At 57.5% G+C, this 18,729-nt stretch overlaps 7 protein-coding genes across 7 annotated transcripts; 5 read left to right on the forward strand and 2 right to left on the reverse strand.

Annotated features, from left to right (window-relative positions):
- Positions 1 to 2,680: 2,680 nt before the first annotated feature.
- DCS_01309 (Zinc/iron permease) lies at positions 2,681 to 4,509 on the forward strand (the record flags this gene model as incomplete). The annotated part of the gene is made up of 3 exons (XM_040798643.1): positions 2,681 to 2,747; positions 2,861 to 2,991; positions 3,094 to 4,509. The coding sequence occupies 3 exons, from the start codon at positions 2,681 to 2,683 to the stop codon at positions 4,507 to 4,509; spliced, it is 1,614 nt and encodes a 537-aa protein (XP_040659526.1).
- A 611-nt stretch (positions 4,510 to 5,120) lies between these two features.
- Positions 5,121 to 6,679, reverse strand: DCS_01310 (C2H2 transcription factor; the record flags this gene model as incomplete). The annotated part of the gene is made up of 2 exons (XM_040798644.1): positions 5,121 to 6,547; positions 6,598 to 6,679. The coding sequence occupies 2 exons, from the start codon at positions 6,677 to 6,679 to the stop codon at positions 5,121 to 5,123; spliced, it is 1,509 nt and encodes a 502-aa protein (XP_040659527.1).
- A 379-nt stretch (positions 6,680 to 7,058) lies between these two features.
- Positions 7,059 to 7,704, forward strand: DCS_01311 (putative DNA-directed RNA polymerase I, II, III 18kD subunit; the record flags this gene model as incomplete). The annotated part of the gene is made up of 4 exons (XM_040798645.1): positions 7,059 to 7,096; positions 7,159 to 7,425; positions 7,494 to 7,613; positions 7,668 to 7,704. 4 exons carry the CDS (start codon positions 7,059 to 7,061, stop codon positions 7,702 to 7,704), a joined length of 462 nt encoding a protein of 153 aa, XP_040659528.1.
- Positions 7,705 to 9,630: 1,926 nt separating this feature from the next.
- Positions 9,631 to 10,184, forward strand: DCS_01312 (uncharacterized protein; the record flags this gene model as incomplete). Its single annotated transcript, XM_040798646.1, has 2 exons — positions 9,631 to 9,714; positions 9,894 to 10,184. 2 exons carry the CDS (start codon positions 9,631 to 9,633, stop codon positions 10,182 to 10,184), a joined length of 375 nt encoding a protein of 124 aa, XP_040659529.1.
- A 942-nt stretch (positions 10,185 to 11,126) lies between these two features.
- DCS_01313 (uncharacterized protein) lies at positions 11,127 to 12,162 on the forward strand (the record flags this gene model as incomplete). The annotated part of the gene is made up of 3 exons (XM_040798647.1): positions 11,127 to 11,831; positions 11,910 to 12,014; positions 12,079 to 12,162. 3 exons carry the CDS (start codon positions 11,127 to 11,129, stop codon positions 12,160 to 12,162), a joined length of 894 nt encoding a protein of 297 aa, XP_040659530.1.
- Positions 12,163 to 12,715: 553 nt separating this feature from the next.
- DCS_01314 (uncharacterized protein) lies at positions 12,716 to 15,350 on the reverse strand (the record flags this gene model as incomplete). The annotated part of the gene is made up of 3 exons (XM_040798648.1): positions 12,716 to 13,135; positions 13,203 to 14,447; positions 14,526 to 15,350. The coding sequence occupies 3 exons, from the start codon at positions 15,348 to 15,350 to the stop codon at positions 12,716 to 12,718; spliced, it is 2,490 nt and encodes an 829-aa protein (XP_040659531.1).
- A 2,092-nt stretch (positions 15,351 to 17,442) lies between these two features.
- DCS_01315 (uncharacterized protein) lies at positions 17,443 to 18,448 on the forward strand (the record flags this gene model as incomplete). Its single annotated transcript, XM_040798649.1, has 3 exons — positions 17,443 to 17,445; positions 17,539 to 17,971; positions 18,033 to 18,448. The coding sequence occupies 3 exons, from the start codon at positions 17,443 to 17,445 to the stop codon at positions 18,446 to 18,448; spliced, it is 852 nt and encodes a 283-aa protein (XP_040659532.1).
- Between the last annotated feature and the right edge of the window lie 281 nt (positions 18,449 to 18,729).

An 18,729-nucleotide genomic window follows, 5' to 3' on the forward strand; every position in this document is an offset into this window, starting at 1 on the left:
GGGTAAGTACGACGTAATACTTCATACTTAAGTACTGCACCTGGACGCGGCTGGTGTAATGCCTGTGTAAGTGTACACTGCGCCGTGCCGAGTACAAGTACCTACTAGGTACTTACAGTAGGCTGCTGATGCATCAGGGGATGGGATGGTTTTTGCGTCAACCCGTCAGCCGCATTCTCGAAACCGGTGTGGTTACGTTGTTTCGGCATTGCTCACGCTGCCTTGTTTCGTTTACATTTACTTGTACGGAGAACTGTGCTCAGGAAAGGGTGCGCATGGTAGTACCTGAGCTAGTAGGACGATTACTGCAAGTACTTGCAATGGCAGCATGCAGGGCGACGATGAGTAGGGACGGAGCAGGGCCTACGCGTACGAGTAATGGCACATAATCAACAACGCCCGCAATCCCTTGCTTCTCATACCGTGCCGATGTCGAATGATGGCCAGGCCAGCTGATGATCCGTCCCGACGTCCCATCATCACAATGCGCTCGCTCCCTTTGGCCGATATTTGGTTCTGTTCTTGGTCTGATGACCAGCTCCCGCAGAATCGGCAACTAGGCATAGGCAAACGCGACGAGCAAACCATGTACTTGCTTGTAGAGTGCAAGCACAGCCACTAATTACCGTTCGTCCAGCGAACGGATCGACCGAGGCGAACCAGCTGGATGACAGCCGGTGAGCCCATCTCCGTTCATGTTGGAGGACAACAGAAGTCATGCATGCTGGTCGTGTCGCAGACGGAACAAACAAACGCTGTTTCGCGACATGGCGAGCATGCGCGGTGCGCGCCGTCGGGCGACGAGATGAGATCGTCGTCTGACGCCTTCGCCCTGAGTGCATCTGGCACGCTCGTGCTCGTCCACGGGCTCGTACACCCTCGATCGTAAATGTGCCTGCATGCGCCTCGTGCTGCCACATGCTGCCGCATGCATGAGCCAGCACTGCGTCGACAGCCTTGGGCGATGCGAGCACGTGGCCGGAACTCGAGCAGAAAGCCACGAAGGTGGGAGCTGCATCGTGCGAGCCCGGCCAGGACGAGATTTCGGTCCACCATGACCAGCCCCCCCCCCGGTTCTCCCTCTGCCGCGCTGCGGCGGCTCCGAGCCCGCGCCGGACGCTGCGGCATCGGGCGGAACTTGGCTTCTGCGGCTAAGGCTCGTAGGACATGCTTCCTTCTGCCGACGCTGGATAACTCCAATGAAGCAGCCACTCGCCGCCCCTCTCTCTTGGTATTTTCTGCCAAGCTCCAGCCCACCAGCCCACCAACCCACCGTCGTTACAGTAAGTACGTTTCTTTGCTCCTTTGACCGACACTGGTAGAGTCGTTAATATTTTCTTCTCTTTTGTTGAGCTTTTGGACCGACGCTAGGACAATCGTCACGCGTTGACGACGTGTGTGGGTGGATGGCGGATACCCTATGCGCACACTGCTACCGCTACTATGGTTATCCGATCTAAGTACGGAGTACTACTATGGCTATCGATCTACCTCTCAACGCCGTTGTATATGTACTCTCGAGGCGTTTTGCACTTGCGTATCTCCGCAAGTGTGAACTACTACTCGGTACCATTCAAGCAACATCTACTCCGTACATCAACAGCACAAGTCGTCGGTGTGCATGTACATGTACTTGCGAGTATTGAATGCCCGTACTTACTGTACGGAGTACGGAGTGCATGTCCTCCATTGTAGCTGCAAGTATGGCCTGTACTTTTTACACGTACATGCAAGTACTGGAATGCATTATGCGTATGCTTGCACTGTAGGTACTCCGCCTGGAGTACAGAGTACTGTACGGAGAATTACTCCGTATTACTTCGAACTACTTACTTGTACATGCAACAGTACGGAGTGCAGAGTACAAGAACGGCGCAAACGGATGAATAGTGTGCTCATAAGTACTTGCAAGTATACGCAAGTCCTTCGACGCGCAATTAAGTACTGCTGCACACGTATTACTTGAACTCTACAGTACATGCTGGTCCATCTGCATAAACTTCCCAATCGGGGTGGAGAACCTTGACGGTCAGTTACGTCTCATCCCCCCCCCCCGAGCTAGACCAAACTGAGCGAACCCATCAGGATTCGCGCCGACGACGAATCACAACCTCCTCAAACCTCAGCGATACCACCAGATGCCGCAGGCCTGCGTCGGACGGCAGTAAATATCAATCCTTCTTATCGGTGCGCGTCCACTCTGCCTCCTGCTCTTTGCACGATCTTGGCTCCATGCTGACCCAACGATGACCTAAAAGCCCCTCCTTTCACCCTTCGCTTCCGTTTCTGGAAGAAATAAACCCCATCTCGTAGCCTGTCTGACCTGTCTTGACCTGTCCGTCCCGACTTTGACCTGTCCTGCCAACTTTGTCGCTAGCGTCCGTCATCCGCTTCGTCGGCCCCCAGCCAAGTTTTGCCAAGGCCAACTCGTCCGCTGCAGCCCAAGCAGGCGCCCTCTCCCATCCTCTTCATCGACACCGCCTCCGCAGGACGAACCAAAGACAGACACCTCCCCCGCTCTACTTACTGTACATTGCTCTCCGCTGCTGCAGTGCTGAGCTGGCCCATCCCGACGTCCCCGAACGAAGCGCGAGGCTCGAGCCTCATGATAGTCCGTCCGTGTCGAGTCGACGAGACCGACTGCTAGCAAGCCGTGTGCCAACGAGCCAACGAGCCGAAGATGCTGGCCTTTTTCGACGTCGACAATGACACCCGCGGGTGGATCATGTGCATCGTCAGTGGCATCGGTACGTCGTCGCTCCCTCATCTCGATTCCCGGCTGTCCACGTGCGAGTCCATGGGCGACGCTGTGGTGAACCGTCGTCGAGGTCGGATCTGACCCCCCCCGTTCATCCTGCAGCCTGCGTCTTTGGTGCCTCGATAATATGCGTCGACGTCATCGTCCGAATGCTCCCCGGCAAGCGCAACTTTCGCATCCAGGACAGCAGCGCGTTCCTCGCATGCTCCCTGAGCCTCAGTTTCGGTGTCATGGTAATGAACCCCCCCCCCCCTACCCCTCCATCTCCCCTCCATCTCTCCCTCCAATCCCCTCTCCTCCCCCGCCGAGCCATTCTGACCGTGGATCCTCCCCAGATGTTCTCCTCCCTCTACAGCATGCTCCCCGAGTCCAAGGGCTACCTCGAAGATGACGGCTGGGACCATCAGTCGGCCGGCTTTCTCATCATAGCCTGCTTCATCTGCGGCTTCCTCGGCATACAGACCCTCTCGCGCTTCCTGCACCAGTACATGCCTTCCCACGTCGTCGACTGCGACCACACCCACGATGACGCCGCCGCCGTCGACGGCCACTCCTGTTCCGGAGCCCGCAGCCGACGTCATTCCAGGGTCAGTCGCGCTCGCAGACGCGGCTCGGCTGCATGGCAATACCACTCCCACACCTACCCTCCCGCCAAGAGGGACGCGGCGGTGCCGGAGAACGGTTCCAGCGCGACCGAGACAACCGCCTTGCTGGACCCGGTGAGGAGCAACCCCGTCGTCCCGCTGTCCAAGGGGCAGCCGTCGTTGGCGACGAGGGGGGAGGAGATGGCCGAGCAACCTCTGAGCCCCCGAGTGGGGGGTCGGAACCGGCCAACGACATTGCCGGCCGATGGCGGCCCTCTCAGGCGCAGGTCGTCCATGTACGACGTCCAGAAACGCGTCATGTCCTTTGTCAAGGATACGAAGTGCAACTGCGACGAGGAAGGCTCCTGTTACGGCTACACCGACCCCTGCGGCCAGGAGTGCTTCAAGCACGTCGCGAACAAGTCTGCCAACGGCACTCGCCACGCGACCGTGCTGCGCACCACCACCGGGCCCTTCTACACCCCCACTGGCTCCGTCTTTCACTTCGCCTCCGACCATAGCCACACCGATGGCCTCGAACCCATCAGCCCGCGCTTCCGCACGAGCCGTGCGACGTCGCGGGATACCGTCGTGCCCGCCGACGAGTTCGTCCCGGACGAGCATGTCCATCTCTCCGTCGACGAGTGCGAGGCCGAAGCGCAGCAGCACCACCATCACGTCCCCGCCAACGCCTTCCTCTCCATCGGCCTCCAAACCTCCATCGCCATTGCCCTCCACAAGTTCCCCGAGGGCTTCATCACCTACGCCACCAACCACGCGAACCCGACGCTCGGCTTCAACGTCTTCATGGCCCTCTTCGTCCACAACATCACCGAAGGCTTCGCCATGGCCCTGCCTCTCTACATGGCCCTCGGCTCCCGCTGGCGGGCCATGTCCTGGGCCGCCATCCTCGGTGGCCTCTCCCAACCCTTCGGCGCCGCCATCGCCGCCCTCTGGTTCAGGCTCGCCAGCAGGACCCACCTCACCCCCAACGCCGTCGCCTACGCCTGCCTCTTCGCCGTCACCGCCGGCATCATGGTCAGCGTCGCCCTCCAGCTCTTCGTCGAGAGCCTCAGCCTCAACCACAACCGCAACCTCTGCATCTTTTTTGGCTTCCTCGGCATGGCCTTGCTCGGCCTGAGCAACGCCCTTTTCGCCTCACACTGACGGACAGCCAAAGGCGACAGAAACGTTTTCGCTGGACAGGCGTGCGACAGGCTTCGCATCGTCGACGATGTGACGTTTTCTATCGCCAGCTGGTTGCTGGCCAAGCACGACTTGACGTACGCTTAATTGTATTCGTATTCGTGAATCAAGGCTATGAATCATGAATCAGGAATCGGGAATCGGGAATCGGGACATGGGGACATGAGGAATCAGGAATCAGGAATAGGGGCGCCGGATTATGTTTTCTTGGCCCATCGTTTGAATCGCTCCCCTGGTTGGTGGCAACCAGGACAGGGTGACCAATGCACATAGAATACCTACGAACATGGCGAGCAACGGTCGTTGGGCTTGACAGTATCTCGCATGCTGGCTTCGGGCGTATCCGCAAGCATTACGTCGCACTGCTCTCTCAATCCGCCATAAATAGATACGCTTCTGCACTGCCTAACGCTATGATTCTATGATGTGGTGATGCCCGTCGTGAGTTGGCCCGCATGCCATGTCCCAGCACCTCGTGCGGTGCGAATAAGTGCCACGATAAGGGGCGAAGCAGAATACAATACATACATGACGAGCAGCACGAGACGGTCGCAGAGTCGGCACCGGCGCTGCTAACATGCCAGAAAAGGATCAATGCGGCACTCCAACGTGCCTGGAGGATCCCGTGCAAGGAGCAGGATGTTGGCCTCGTCCTCTTGCCAGTCGTCCTGCGGTGGACCATAGTCCATCTGCGCCGCGAACAGCTCCTCCTCCTGCGTCTCCTCCTGCGGCAACTGGTCGGACCACACAGACTGGGCATCGCCTAGTCCGAAACTGGAAGGCTCTGGAAAGAGCGCGTCGGTGCGAACGACTCCTGCGTCGGCTTCTCGGGACGGGCCGTGGTCCCTGGCCGTGTGCAGGTTGAGGTCATGATATCGTTTAAACTTTTCGTCGCAGTGGGGGCAGGTGATGACCTGCTTGGCCTTGGTGGCGGTACCCGAGATGTCATCGATGATCCGATCCGCTTTGGCCTTGCCCGGCCTCGACAGCTTTGGCCGCTCCTGACCCAGGTGAATGAAACGGACGTGCTCCTCCAACCTGGCCTTGGTGCTGAACTTGTCGCCACAAGCCTGATCGTTGGACCATGCTTCGAAGCCGGGGCCGGCAAAGTCGACGTCTCCGCATACGAATCGGAAACCCTCATGGGCGGTGCGAACGTGGGTGTTGAGGTTGGATCGTTTGGTGAATCGCTTTCCGCAGCCAGGGTGGGTGCATGCGTGCGTCTTACGGTCCTCGACCGTCTTGCCGGAATGGTGCATCTCGACATGGTGTTCCAGATCCCATTTCGAGCTCGACTTGAAATCGCAGAAAATGCAATTCTGGTGCTCCTGCTTGAGGTGCTGCTGGAGCAGCAGCTCCGTCGTGAAGCCGACCCGGTTCCCCGTCCCGTCCTCCTCCGCTTTCGAGCCGCATTCGAGACACCAGAACTTGATGGGCCCGTGCAGCTTCTCCCGATGTCGCTTCAGCGCTGGCTTCGAGTCAAACGCGGCCTGGCAAGCTGGTTCGGGGCATTCAAACGCTGGTTTGTGCAGGTGATCCTTTCGGACATGCTTGTGCAGCGTTTCTTTCTTCCGAAAACTTTGACCGCAAGTCTGACAGCGGAACCTGTCGGCACCGTCGTGGACCGCTTGATGCCGCTTCAGCCGCGTTCCGGTGACGAAGCTCTTGGTGCAGCCGTCCCTGTGGCAGATGTACTTGCGGTCGTGCGTGTGGGCGGCCTTGACGTGCTGCTTCAGGTGCTTATCCTCAATGTAATCCTTGTCGCAGTCGTCGTACGGACAGCGAAAGGGTCGGGAGTTGGTGTGCGAGTTGAGATGATCCCGCAGACGGGCTGGGCGGTTAAAGGACTTGGGACAGCCCGGCCAGGTGCAGGCAAGAGTCTTGAGGTCTGAGGGAAACCTGGTCCGGGGCGTTGTTGCTGCGGTTACGGGCGAATCTGGATCGACCATTGAGCTCGGTGTCTGGACGACTGTGAAGTCGTCGTCGCCGTCGTCGAGAGCTGAGGACAGGTTAGCGAGGACAGGATCGTGGGTCGGCACCGGCACGCACACAGGGTCGCCATGCCCTCGACATGCGGCCTCTTCGATGGAGAGGCTTCAAGTCCATCATCCGGGGCCGGCCGCTTGCTCATGGTGCTGCAAAGGGACGGCGGCACCTCGCCGTCGTGAAGGGTGAATGGTTTCCAAGTCGCAGGCCGGTTCGTTTCGTCAGGCGTTGGCAGAATGGGCAACTTTTAAGGCGGTGAAGTGAAATTCTGGCTTGGTGACGACTCTGACGAGCGACCGGGTGGATCGGGCCCACGACAAGACAGGCCGGCTTCTGGTTGGCCCCACCCATCAACAGAGCGTGGGTCTCGGAATAGCCACGGCAAAACAACGAGCTTTCATCGCCAACAGCTTTTTTTCCGTGGCAGTTTGGTCGGCAGCACTCGCAACGAACGACGGCAATTCCCAATACTACAAGCCCCCCTCCCACCCCCAAAGCACGCGCGGGCTCTGTACCATCTCATCATGTCTGATTTCGGAGATGACGACGTCGGCGTGGGCGGGTGAGTCCCCCGAGATGCCTTCCCTCGGATCCTTTCCTTGGGCTGACACGGGCGCCTCATAGCGACGAGCCCATGCTGGAGGAGGAGGAGACGACCGAGTTCTACGACCCCGAGGTCGTCGATGAGGAGGATGGGGAAAACGTAGGCAACGGCGAAGATCAGGACCATGTCGTCATCTCCGGCGACCCATCGGCGGCCGCCAATGCGCTCAAGGGCGGCGACAAGTCGATGAAGGACAAGAAGATTCCCGAGAGCGAGCGGACTACAACGCCGTACATGACGAAATACGAGAGGGCGCGCATCCTGGGCACCCGGGCTCTGCAGATCAGGTACGGGGTGACGGGATACCGTTGCGGATGGTGGCAGGGGCTCGGCTAACGCATCGCTCGCCGGATAGCATGAACGCGCCGGTGCTCGTGGACCTCGAGGGCGAGACGGATCCACTGCAGATTGCCATCAAGGAACTGCGAGAGAAGAAAATTCCGCTGATTGTCCGGAGGTATATGCCGGATGGCTAGTGAGTCGGGTCAGGCTGCGATACCGTGCCGAGGGAAGGCTAACAACGAGCCAGCTACGAGGACTGGACATGCGAGGAGCTGCTGCAATGAAGGGGAAGACGAGAGGGGGGGAACACGGGCCGATGACAGTTGGTGGCCAAACGTCCGGGGCGAACATGCCTGAGGCAGACTGCTCGAACTGAGCCATTCCGCTCCCTGCAGGCTCCTCTGCGGCTCGCGCTGACAGTGGTTTGACGGTGCATGAGCGCGGCGTTTATGAGATTTAATCATGTTTAGGAAATAGATGAACAATAAGAATGACCGAATTTTGCATCTGCCAATTGCCTGCAGTGAGGGTTATCACTTGCCCGGCAGAGATTTCGACGGCCGCGTGGCGTAGGTGCAATCGGGACGGAATGGGATGGGCGAATGAGACGGTCGTTTGGCATCCTTCACCTAGCCTTCATGACCCGCGGGAATCGCCTCTGGCCACGCTCTTCTTGTGAGGCATGGCGAGCAGGGCGCGTGCCGACCAGCCGACCTACAGTACCTTGATATCCAGTACCTCGGTACCTTCTCCCACCGCCGACGGCCAACTAAGCATCCTAGATAGGGCTTGGGCTCTCTGCTGACGGTTTGGAGTCGCCATCTTGCCGGGACTTGGTGCGATACGTCAAGCGACGAAGGACCATTCAAACGTCGCCGTGGTGTACTCCGCACTCGCGCGCGTACTTCGGAGGTCGACAGAGCATGCGGTTGGCACCGAAAAGCAATCGGCGAGTTTTCCAGCGACTTGACGCCAGTCCTGCTCCGCCTCGACACCTTCATTCGTACCTGTGCTGTTATTTCTGAGTTTGATTTGATGGGGTGGACCGCAAAGGAAAGAGTCTGGCAGCTGTTGTCAGCTCTCCCCTCGCCGATGAAGCTCGCCGATGATGCATCATGCATGGCCTGACCACGCCGTCCATTACTTGGGGGGAACATCGAGCTTCCGCAACGCTCGGCATGGATCATGTATGGATGAAGCCCGGCGAGCGAGGAAAGAGCCGAGGACAGAGGCCAATCGTGATGTAGCTGAGTCGGGCCGAGCCAGCAAGCAAGCGTGGGCCGATGCAGATGAAGGTGAGTGCGCAGGGCAAACCAAGTTTTGGCTCGTGTTGTTGGACAGCCATCACTGTCGTCTTGGAGGCGTCCAGCGTTCCATCATTAGTCTCCAGCTAGAAGAACGTCGCGAATGACGTCGAAAACTGCTGGCCAGCAAAAGAAATCTTCATGTACGGAGGACTTGTACACCTACATGTGCGGAGTAAGTATTAGTAGGATTGTACAGTTAGTTACCTGGATGGCCGCGTCGATAGGCGGAAATGGAAAGGATAAGCTGTGGATTGATCGATGGGCGTGTTGGTGCGGAGTCATACGAGGTATTACTCCGTACAAGACCAGCACTTCTGCGTTCCGTTTAGCAAGGGACGAAGTGCGTGCAAGGATTGTCGCTGTGCAGGTGCTGGGACTGGAACCGCCCAGGTAGTGAGTGTATGGAGTGCTGTGCTGACATTCAGTGACGCACTTGGTGACTTATAGGCACCAATAGACGTACTCGTAGATACCTAGTAATTAGTACTGATGATGCACTGACTCGGGCATACATGCAGGACTAGGTAACGTTAGTACCTGCACGGAGTAAAATCCTTTGTACTTACTCAGTACTTACAGACCTACAAGTATTAGTACAAGTACTCGGTGCGTTCGAGTGAGTAGTACTTGTCATGGACGTGCGCCTGAATGGTACTTGGACTCGGTCTTGGTCACCACTCGGCGCTCAGCGTCACACTCACTGCAGCAGCAACACTATAAAACAGCCAACCGGACAACCAACCACCCACCCCACAGCAAGCTTGACCGTGGCCCAGCCTCAACGTCACTTACTTGCACACATTTGTTCCAACTACTAGCAAGCACGTCGTATTTCTTTACCTGCCCAACATTTCTTTCTCGGAAGCCTCTGCTCTGAAATAAAGCTCGCCGAAATTCGGCAAGATGAAGGCGTTAGACCTCGTCGTCGTTCTGGCGTCGGCCGCCGCCGTCGCTGCTACGCCGATTCAGACACGGGCTCTAGGCGGTGTAAGACTTTCCCATTTCTCACCTCTCTTGCACCTTCCTGTCCCTCTTCGTCATCTCTCGTTCGCCTCCACTCATTCAACCCCCCCCCATCTTCTCTCCTTCTTTTCCGTTTCTTTCTCCTTCGCTTCTCCCGCCACCCAGCTGTTGGTTCAATATCGTAGGAGCTAACGGGCCATCAGGTTCTTATCTGCACCGGACCTAACGCTACAGGTACATGCATGCACAAGGTGGTCTCCCTCAACGTCTGCCAGCAGCTCGAAGCGCCATTCTACCGAAATGCAAGCACATTTGCGCCCGACAGAGAGCCTTTTGCCTGCTCCCCCCGCGCTTTCGACTGTCAAGGTATCTGTCGGAGCCCGACCGGCTGCACATTTGGTGCCGTGGATTTCGCCTACGAGCACAAGTTCAACTTGAGTGCCATCGGCTGGAACACCATCATTTCGAGCTTCGACTGCTTCCTGAAGGAATAGACAGCCTCGATGGCGTCGATGCCAAAGGAGTGCGAGCACACTTGCTTGTTGTGCCTGTATGCCTCGCAGCTTCATTAACGCTTGGTTCAGTATCCATTCTCTGTATACCGTAAAATAAACTACTCTCTCTAGCCACCATTTATGTACATGTATAATACTGTCAAGTGCCGACGACGGCGAAAACCAACGTTGTGAACCAGTGTGTGTGCCAATGCTTGGCGCTCGAAAGATAGAAACATGTACGCCGAGAATAGGCACCAGCAGAATGGCATAACGCTGCTCCAAGCCATGGTGCTTCCCCATGTGGGTTCGGCCTCCATGATAGCGGTGGCTGCCTTTCCTACGTGCCTGTGCACATGCACTCCGTAAAGTATCACGTGTTGTTACTGTGCTTGCTTGTACCCGGTGCTGCCAGTGGTTGGTGGAGTGATGGAGGCGCCCAGGAACAGGTTCCAAATGCAAGTACGGTAAAGTACAGTAATTACAGCATTCGGCACATGTAACTCCTGTGGTTGTACGGCAGGGACGGGAACTCCCTGCTGGAATCATGGAAGCCCCAACCCCCCACGGCCCACTTTGGCACCAAATCATAATTACTTACATGTACAAGAAAGTACGGAATACACTTGTGAATGTTTACTGTCACGTCAAGTACTTATAGTAAAGGTCTTGTACTCGTACTTCTGCAGAGACATGTACTTACTGTGCTGTAAGTGTACTTGCTGCAAGTATTTTAACAAGTATACTTACAGCAGGTGTACTGTAAGTGTACAATGCCTAGCCACCAGTCCAGGTACCCTGCTGGTGGGGTTGACCAGTGTGGCACGCCCCGTCGTCACCGATGCCGAGCCATGATAGTTCCCCGCGCACTCACCAGCTTGCCCCTCATGACACCATCATCGCCTCACCACCGCACCGTCAACCACAAACGTTGCCGCCGTCATGGATTTCACCACCAAAGCCACCATCACCGCCTTTGGCGGCCGCATCCTCAAGCTCACCCACCAATCCAGCTCCACCTCGACGCCCATGAACCTCAACCTCTTCCTCCCCGGCCATTCCTCCAGCCGTGACCCGCCGCGAACACGCACCAGCTCAACGGACGAGCAGCGCACCCCTCTCCTCGTCTACCTGTCCGGCCTCACCTGCACCCCCGACAACGTGACGGAGAAGGGCTTTCTGCATGCCCACGCTGCCCGCCTCGGTCTCGCCCTGCTCTTCCCCGACACCTCCCCGCGCGGCACCGACCTTCCCGGAGAACATGATGCCTACGACTTTGGCAGCGCAGCCTCCTTCTATCTTGACGCCCAGACCAAGCCCTGGGCCGCCAACTACCGGATGGAGTCGTACATCACCCGCGAGCTGCCCGGCCTTCTCTTCAAATCCTTTCCCGAGATCGACCCGGACCGCGTCTCCATCGCCGGCCACTCCATGGGCGGCCATGGCGCCCTCACGCTCTACCTAAAAAACCCCGGCATGTACAAGAGCGTCAGCGCCTGGGCGCCCATCACGAACCCGTCCCGCTGCCCGTGGGGCGAAAAGGCTTTTCGGGGATACCTCGGCGACGACGAGGATGAGTGGAAGAAGCACGACGCGACCGAGCTGGTCAAGGCCTGGAAGGGGCCGCTCAACTGCCTCATTGACGTCGTATGTTGGCTGGCTCTGCTTCCCGTCCATTCGATCCTCCGTCTGGTCAGCTGATGCTGGTGTGCACCACAATCGCAGGGGACCGCCGACGACTTTTACAAGCAGGGACAACTTCTCCCAGAGAACTTTGAACGCGCCGTCAAGGAGGCCGGCATTGACGGCCTCGACCTTCGCTACCAAGATGTAGGCGACCAGTTTCGGCCCTCGCCCTACCCTCGCCCTTCTCTAGTAAACTAACCATCTCCAGGGCTACGACCATTCGTACTATTTCGTGTCGACCTTTGGCGAGGATCACATCAAACACGCCGCCAAGGCTCTTGGCCTGGTGTGATTTTCGACGCCATGCCGCGAAGCAAAACGGAACAGCGAGGCGAGCAGGCCAAGTGCTCGACGATGATAAGTTGATAAACGTATTCCAATACGTACACGCGTAATGTAGTGCTCGCCCCTGCACTTTTCACTCATTCAAGGTAGGTATCTAGTGCGCGCCGAGAGCAGTGGCCCATCACCCCGCGGTTGGCGTCAGCAGTCGCCGCATATCCACGTCAAACGCCCGCCGTCGTCAGTCATCGCCTCCCCCTACACCTAGTCAACTGCTGTCCCGGCAATCCAAAACAAGAATCGCGACAGATCTCAAAACAGCAAAGTGCCATCCGTCCCACCCATAAAGCATGATCCCGTAGTAAGTCGTGAGCCCATGATTCGCCGGCCCATCAATGATGAGGCGACGGCAACGCTGCCAGATGGTCTTTCAACAGCACGTCCGCAGGCAGGCAGCCGTGGGTGTCCCCTGGCTCCCGCTCACCTGCGTCCGCGTCCGCGACCGTCCGTGTCCGCGTCCGAGGTCAAAGTCGAGGCTTGCGGCCCAGCCACAAACCGTCCGACTAACTGATCCTCCTCTCCGAGCCGGAGCTCACCCCACCCTTCTCCAGCTTGACCCGCATCTCGGCATCTGCTTCGCGTCGAAGGCGCTCGTACGCGAGCTTCTCGAACCGGCTCATGCTCTTCCACCAGTGCTGTCCCGCCTCGTGCTCCGAGATGCGCTCCAACAGCTCCGCCGTCTTGAGCCGCACCTCGCGATCCTTGTGGAACAGGCCCAGCGCGAGGTAGAACAACCCGGCGTGCGATTCGGGTGCCACGTCGAGCAGCAGGCAAATCTCGTCGTACGAGTGAATGTATTTGGAGAGCGTCAGGTAGATATCGCGGCTTTGTGTCGGCGAGAGCCGCTGCATACGCAGGCGGTCGTGCATGTGAGCGAGGTCGAGGCCCTTGAGCGGGCGAACCGTGTACACCTGGGCGAGGTCCTGCCTAGGGATCAGCTGCTGCTTGGGGACGGGAGAGTGCGGGAGGGAGCGGAGGAATGCGACTCACCTGGATGTAGCTGTAGTAGCTGCGGGTGTTGCGCCAGCCCTCGATCCTGGTGACGTTGCCGGCAAGCTCCTTATTCTTCGCCGCGTCGTCCGCCCACACGTACCCGTGCCCGCCGGTGCCGGGGATCGTCATCTCCTGGTCTTCACTTCCTATGTAAAGCGCGCTGGCTCCGTACACACCCTCCTCGAACTGGGCCGCGATTCGAGTAAACTTGAGAACCCAGTCCCGCCATTTGGCCCGAATCACCCGCTCGCCGTGCCTCATGGCCACGCTCTTGAGCAGGTCCGTCATGAAGGCAGCATCGCCCGTCAAGTCCTGGTTGTTGTTGGTCGTGCCGCTCGCCATCGTCGCCAGGTTCGGATGCTGCTGCTGAAAGTACAAGAGCCCTTCCGTCACCGACGGCGGCTCGATCTTGCTGCTGATCTTGATGCGCCCGGTAGGCAGGTCGCAGAGGATATCCCACCACTCCGGGTGGTTCTCAAACGTCGGGTTCGTCACGCCGGCGATGAAGCCGGGGACGTTGAGCAGGTCGTCGATCTTGGTCAAGTCCGTGTAGGGAAACGCGTGGCGGGTGAAGCCTCGCAGGATGCCCCCGGAGGCGAGCGCGCATGTGGCGAGGACGGCCTCGGCCACTTCCCCTGAAGGCATGTTGTGTCCGAGGAATATGATCCGCTTCTGCGTCAACAGTCCGTTGACGAGCACCATGATGGGGTGCGTGTGGGTGCCGTTGGTCGTCAAGTGCGGGTGCAGCGGAAAGGGCTGCGGCGACTTCACGTGCGGCTCGGAAAAGTTTTGGATGAGCTTGATGAGAGAGAAGTCGCCCACGGTTTCGGGCATGACCGCCGTCGGCACTTTGATCGGTATGGGGATACCCTTGTACATGACCTTGCTCTCGAACTCGTGCGTGTCCCGAGGGACCGAGTAGGTGGACTGGCTGCCGCCCTCGACGTGAGCCTTGGTGCCGGCCCTGGAGATGCCCGCCAGCTTCGTGGGGCTGTGGTTTCCGTTGCTGAGGCCGTTCGCGGCCGAGCGCTCGAGGTCTTCGGCCATTCGAATCTGTATCATCTGCTCGAATTTCTCGACGAACAGGTCTCGGTTCTCGCTCGCGAGCAGCAGATGCCGCTCGAGGATGCTCAGCCGGGGCATGAGCGACAGATCCATGGCGTTGACGGCGTCGTACAGCATGGAAAGCGTCTCCGGCACCGGTGATTTGAAGTACTCCTCTAGCGCTAGGAGGAGCAGAGGCTAGCGGCGACGGTGATTAGCTCTGCGCTTGAAAGTTTGAGTTGAGGGAGAGAGCCAATGCCTGCTCCTCTTGCTCACCTTGTAAATGTGCAGAAAGGGGTGCCGGGTGCAAATGGCCATGGCCTTGACGATGGCGCCCCTCTTGGCCGACTTGTCGTGCTTGGTGTTGACCAAGTTCAAAACGTAGACTAGCGGCGGCCCTTCGCCGCCTTCTGGCTCGCTATCGAGTGATTCGTCGGCCGAGCCGTCGTCGGCGCCGTCGTCGTCTCCGTCGTCGTCCAGCCCCGCCTCCTCTTCATTCTCTTCCGGTATGATTCCTGCCGCCCGGGCGCGTCGTATTCTGCGACGACGCCTTCGCCGGTCCTTTGCCCGTCGCTCTTCATCCTCGTCCTCTTGGCTCGTGTCTTTGTGGAGGAAGAATATGGTCCAGTCCTGGTTGCGGGCGTGTGCCTGATCTGGCAACATGAGCTCGGCCAGCATGTTCTCATCCCCGGTGATGGCGATGGGGTACTGGTGCTCCATGACGGGACCGCGGTCGATGTCGAAGGAGGCGACCAAGATGTACTCGACATGGTTTTCAGCCGAGGAGCGAGGGTACTGTGACCGTAGCTTCCTCGATGATTTAGAATCGGCATTGGGCCGGCGCGGTGCCGAGAGTGACGAGTGCTGGGAAGAAACGTCAAGGGATGGCGTGATGGAGTTCGAGCTCGGGTCGGATATCCGGTCGGTGTCGGCCATTGGGAGCTGATGTGATGCGGACGGATGGGAGGCTTGCGACGCTTCTGATGGGGATCGCGACGGAGGGAACGAGGTCAGGGAGGCTCGTGCGTTTGTCAAGGAAGTATTCGACCGGTTGATGAGGTTGGTGTATCGAGGCAAGTACGGCAAGGCGGTCGTCGCCATGCTGGAGATGCGGCAACAGTCCGTCCTCGCGTTCTACACCTAAGCGGGACCAGGGACGGCTGCCATGAAATCCGCCGGTTGCTTCTTCGCTCGCTCGACGACCGATGGCGGCTTCGCACTCGTGCAAGTACTCGTCTTCATAGACCGATGCGTACATGTATAAGCACCCGGTCGTATATATATCGCCAGGGCGATGGCGGTATGAATTGGTGTGCGGCACCGCCATGCGCAGAAGAGAGGGCAATCGAAGACGGCAGACGAGGCGAGATGAGCGAGTGCGGGGAAGAGGGTTGGCAGGCGGCTTCGTCCGGAAGACGAGGCTCGGTGCTTCGACGAGAAGCAATTCTGCCTCAGCCCTGGGTGTCGAATCGCAGGACCGTGCGATGGGTAGTACGCGAGGCGATCAATCGGCAAACGTCTGGCTACCGGCCATGTGCTGCGACCTGGTACTCCAAGAGTCCCATCAGGGGCTGGCCTCGTCCGATATTGAAGGGCGTCTTTGTGGAGGGGGCAGGCTCGGTCTGAGAGCCTGTGAGTGGCCAGTTTGGCCCCTGAGACAGGCCGTTCATAGGTCACTTTCAGGGTAGAGGTCAATGGGGCCGCGCTATTGGCTACAAGTTGCGCGCATACGTTCTGCTACCCGTTTACCAGCAACGTTCGCCATGATGCATCCGCCTTTATCGGGACTAGCTCTAGTTGATAAATGACAGCAATCTGCATCCTTCGCGCCGTCGATAATCATGCAACGGCACGGAGTAGACTGGCAAAATTCATGGCCTACAGTAGTACTTACACGTACTTGTCCTTGTAAGTGTAAGTACTTAAGTAAGTGCACGAGCAAAGTTACAGTACAAATTACTTGCAACTTGTAATTGCACTACGGAGTCCATGCACACTGATAATACGTACTCCTACAGTACTACGTAGTTGTACACGTACTTGCACGTGCTGATCAGCTAAATTACACATGCACGTTGGTAGTACATACAATACGGAGCAAGTATCCTTGCTTATTTGTTAACAGTGTCTCGAACAGAGTATTACATAAACATTGAGGTATCCATGTTGGAACTTGGGCATGAAGGCTTGTTGTATTGTACGGATGAGGAATATGTGCTCCGCAAGTGTACATGCCCTTCCAATTATCCAAGTATCTACTCCGTACTCGGTACTAGTAGTTGTAGTACCGACAGTACACAGTAAGTACATTTGCGTTACAGAACGCTGCATGTTCCCATACTGTACGTCACCCCGAGCATGCCTACCTAGCCTTGACCTTTGATTTTCCCCCCAATATTTCTACGCGGTACTTGCGTGTAATCTACGAGTACAAGTACGTACGGGGAGAACCACGACATATGCGTGTAAATCTGTTACTGTAATCCCTACAATAGGTGTACACGTACGGAGCACAAGAACGGAGTACTCCGTGTGGAGTACGTACCTGAATCAGTATTAGTGCGCTCCGTACAACATTTATTTCTTACTTACGTATATGCGCATGTGTACGTACCTATGTACAGTGCAAGTCAGTAGTGGTACGTACTTAAGTTCATGCATGAGTACAGTACGGAGTACGGAGGACGCATACTAAATACATGTATTACTCCGTACGCGGACAGATAATGCACTTGCACTTACAGTACAGTACATGCACAGTAGTAGGTGCAGGTGTATTATTACTTACGAACGAGCCTGACTGCCAAGCTTGCCAAACTCGGGATCCTCGGCGCAGCAATGTTCATCTTGGGGCCCGGGCACATTTCGGCAGCAAGCCACACCCCGACTCCAGCCACAGGCGCCCCGCCGATTGCACCGCCATCTAACTCTGCTCTTGTCAGTGGTGCATGTTGATTGTTTACATTCGCTAGCTGTGCTCTTTGGACGATTGCTGGAGTCTTGGACAACAATAGATACACAGTGAGACACCGCACATTCAAGAAGCGACGCCGAAGCGATTGCGATAGGATTTAATAGTCATTGAAGACCTCGCTAGTCTCCATCATTACCTTTCGTTTCGCATCTTCCAAGTCAATCAACTCGCAGCTCGAGACCGTTGCTTGACCAACAGAATTGGTCACGACTCACGACCATGGTAGGGGGGCCACTGTGGTGCCCAACCCCCCCCCCCCCCCGCAAGAGAGAGGAGCTCGCTAACAGTGCCATTTGCCATCGTCCGCTTGTGCAGTCTGTTTCAGCATCATACAAGCCTTCTCCTTTGGGATACGGATCTTCTCCTCCAACTCGCAGCTCGCCCTTCCGACGACCCGAATCTCCTGCCTCGCCTTCGCCGCTGCGACACACGACACCCACGACGTCCCCTACCAAGGCCCCGGTGGCAAGTGGGGGGTCCAGATTCGCGAGGCCAACTACTCCGACGAACATACCGGAGAGTTGGGCCACGAGGGACCGGCCCGTCACCGACAACATGATGGCAATGCCGCAGAAGCCCGGGCCGCTCTCGAGAACGGCGACGTCAAAGTCGCTGGGGAGCGGCAACGCGCTCTCTCAATTACAGCCTGCGCAGGTTAGATCGCTCCGAGACGGTTTCCAGATCTTGGATCGGGATTGCGATGGGGTTGTCAATCGCGACGATGTCACGGACATGCTGAGCCAGCTGGGTAATGGCGCCCATGTTCAAAGATCACGACAAAGTCACGTTGGAGAGCTAACGATTACAAGGTCTGCCAAACGGCCCTTCCGACGTCGCACATTTTTTCCCGCCATCGCGGCCGCAGACGATTGCCCTCGCGGGCTTTCTGAACTCGCTGGCCGAGGCACTCGCCGCTCTCTCTCCCAGTGCCGAACTCCTCTCGGCCTTCTCCGCGTTTGACGACGATGACAGCGGCCAGGTCGACTGTGCCGAACTTAAAAACGCGCTGCTGAGTACGGCATCGGAGCCTGGGGAGTGTCCATTGACCCAGGCAGAAGTGGACAAGGTTGTCAGCGGATTCACGGGCCGCCGGGCCTTTAACCGCAACATGAATGCGCAGCTAGGCGCAAAGAAGGGCGACGTGTTCAAATACCGCGAGTTTGTCAATTCCATCATGAGCACCAACGCTGCCGAACCTGCTTCGAACGAGAGCTCGGAAGGTTGATGGAGGAATGAGCCAACGCAGAACCAAGGGACTATGCCCATCCCCTTTCACGTTCGGCCTGTACGCTAGGGTAATCACTGGATATTCGTGGTAGTTAATTGTACATATAGCACTGTTGAGCCATCTCGATAGCATTTCTACCTTGTTACTGAGGCGCTCGCAACATCACAACATCACATCAACGCAATGATTCGCACCCCATCCGTTGACAGCTTGCAAGCATGCACAAGAGATATGGATGCATGCACATGGAACTCGTAGGTCGCCAGTGTCTTTACCAC

Source organism: Drechmeria coniospora, chromosome 01 (assembly GCF_001625195.1).
Source record: "Drechmeria coniospora strain ARSEF 6962 chromosome 01, whole genome shotgun sequence".
Taxonomy (NCBI): domain Eukaryota; kingdom Fungi; phylum Ascomycota; class Sordariomycetes; order Hypocreales; family Ophiocordycipitaceae; genus Drechmeria; species Drechmeria coniospora.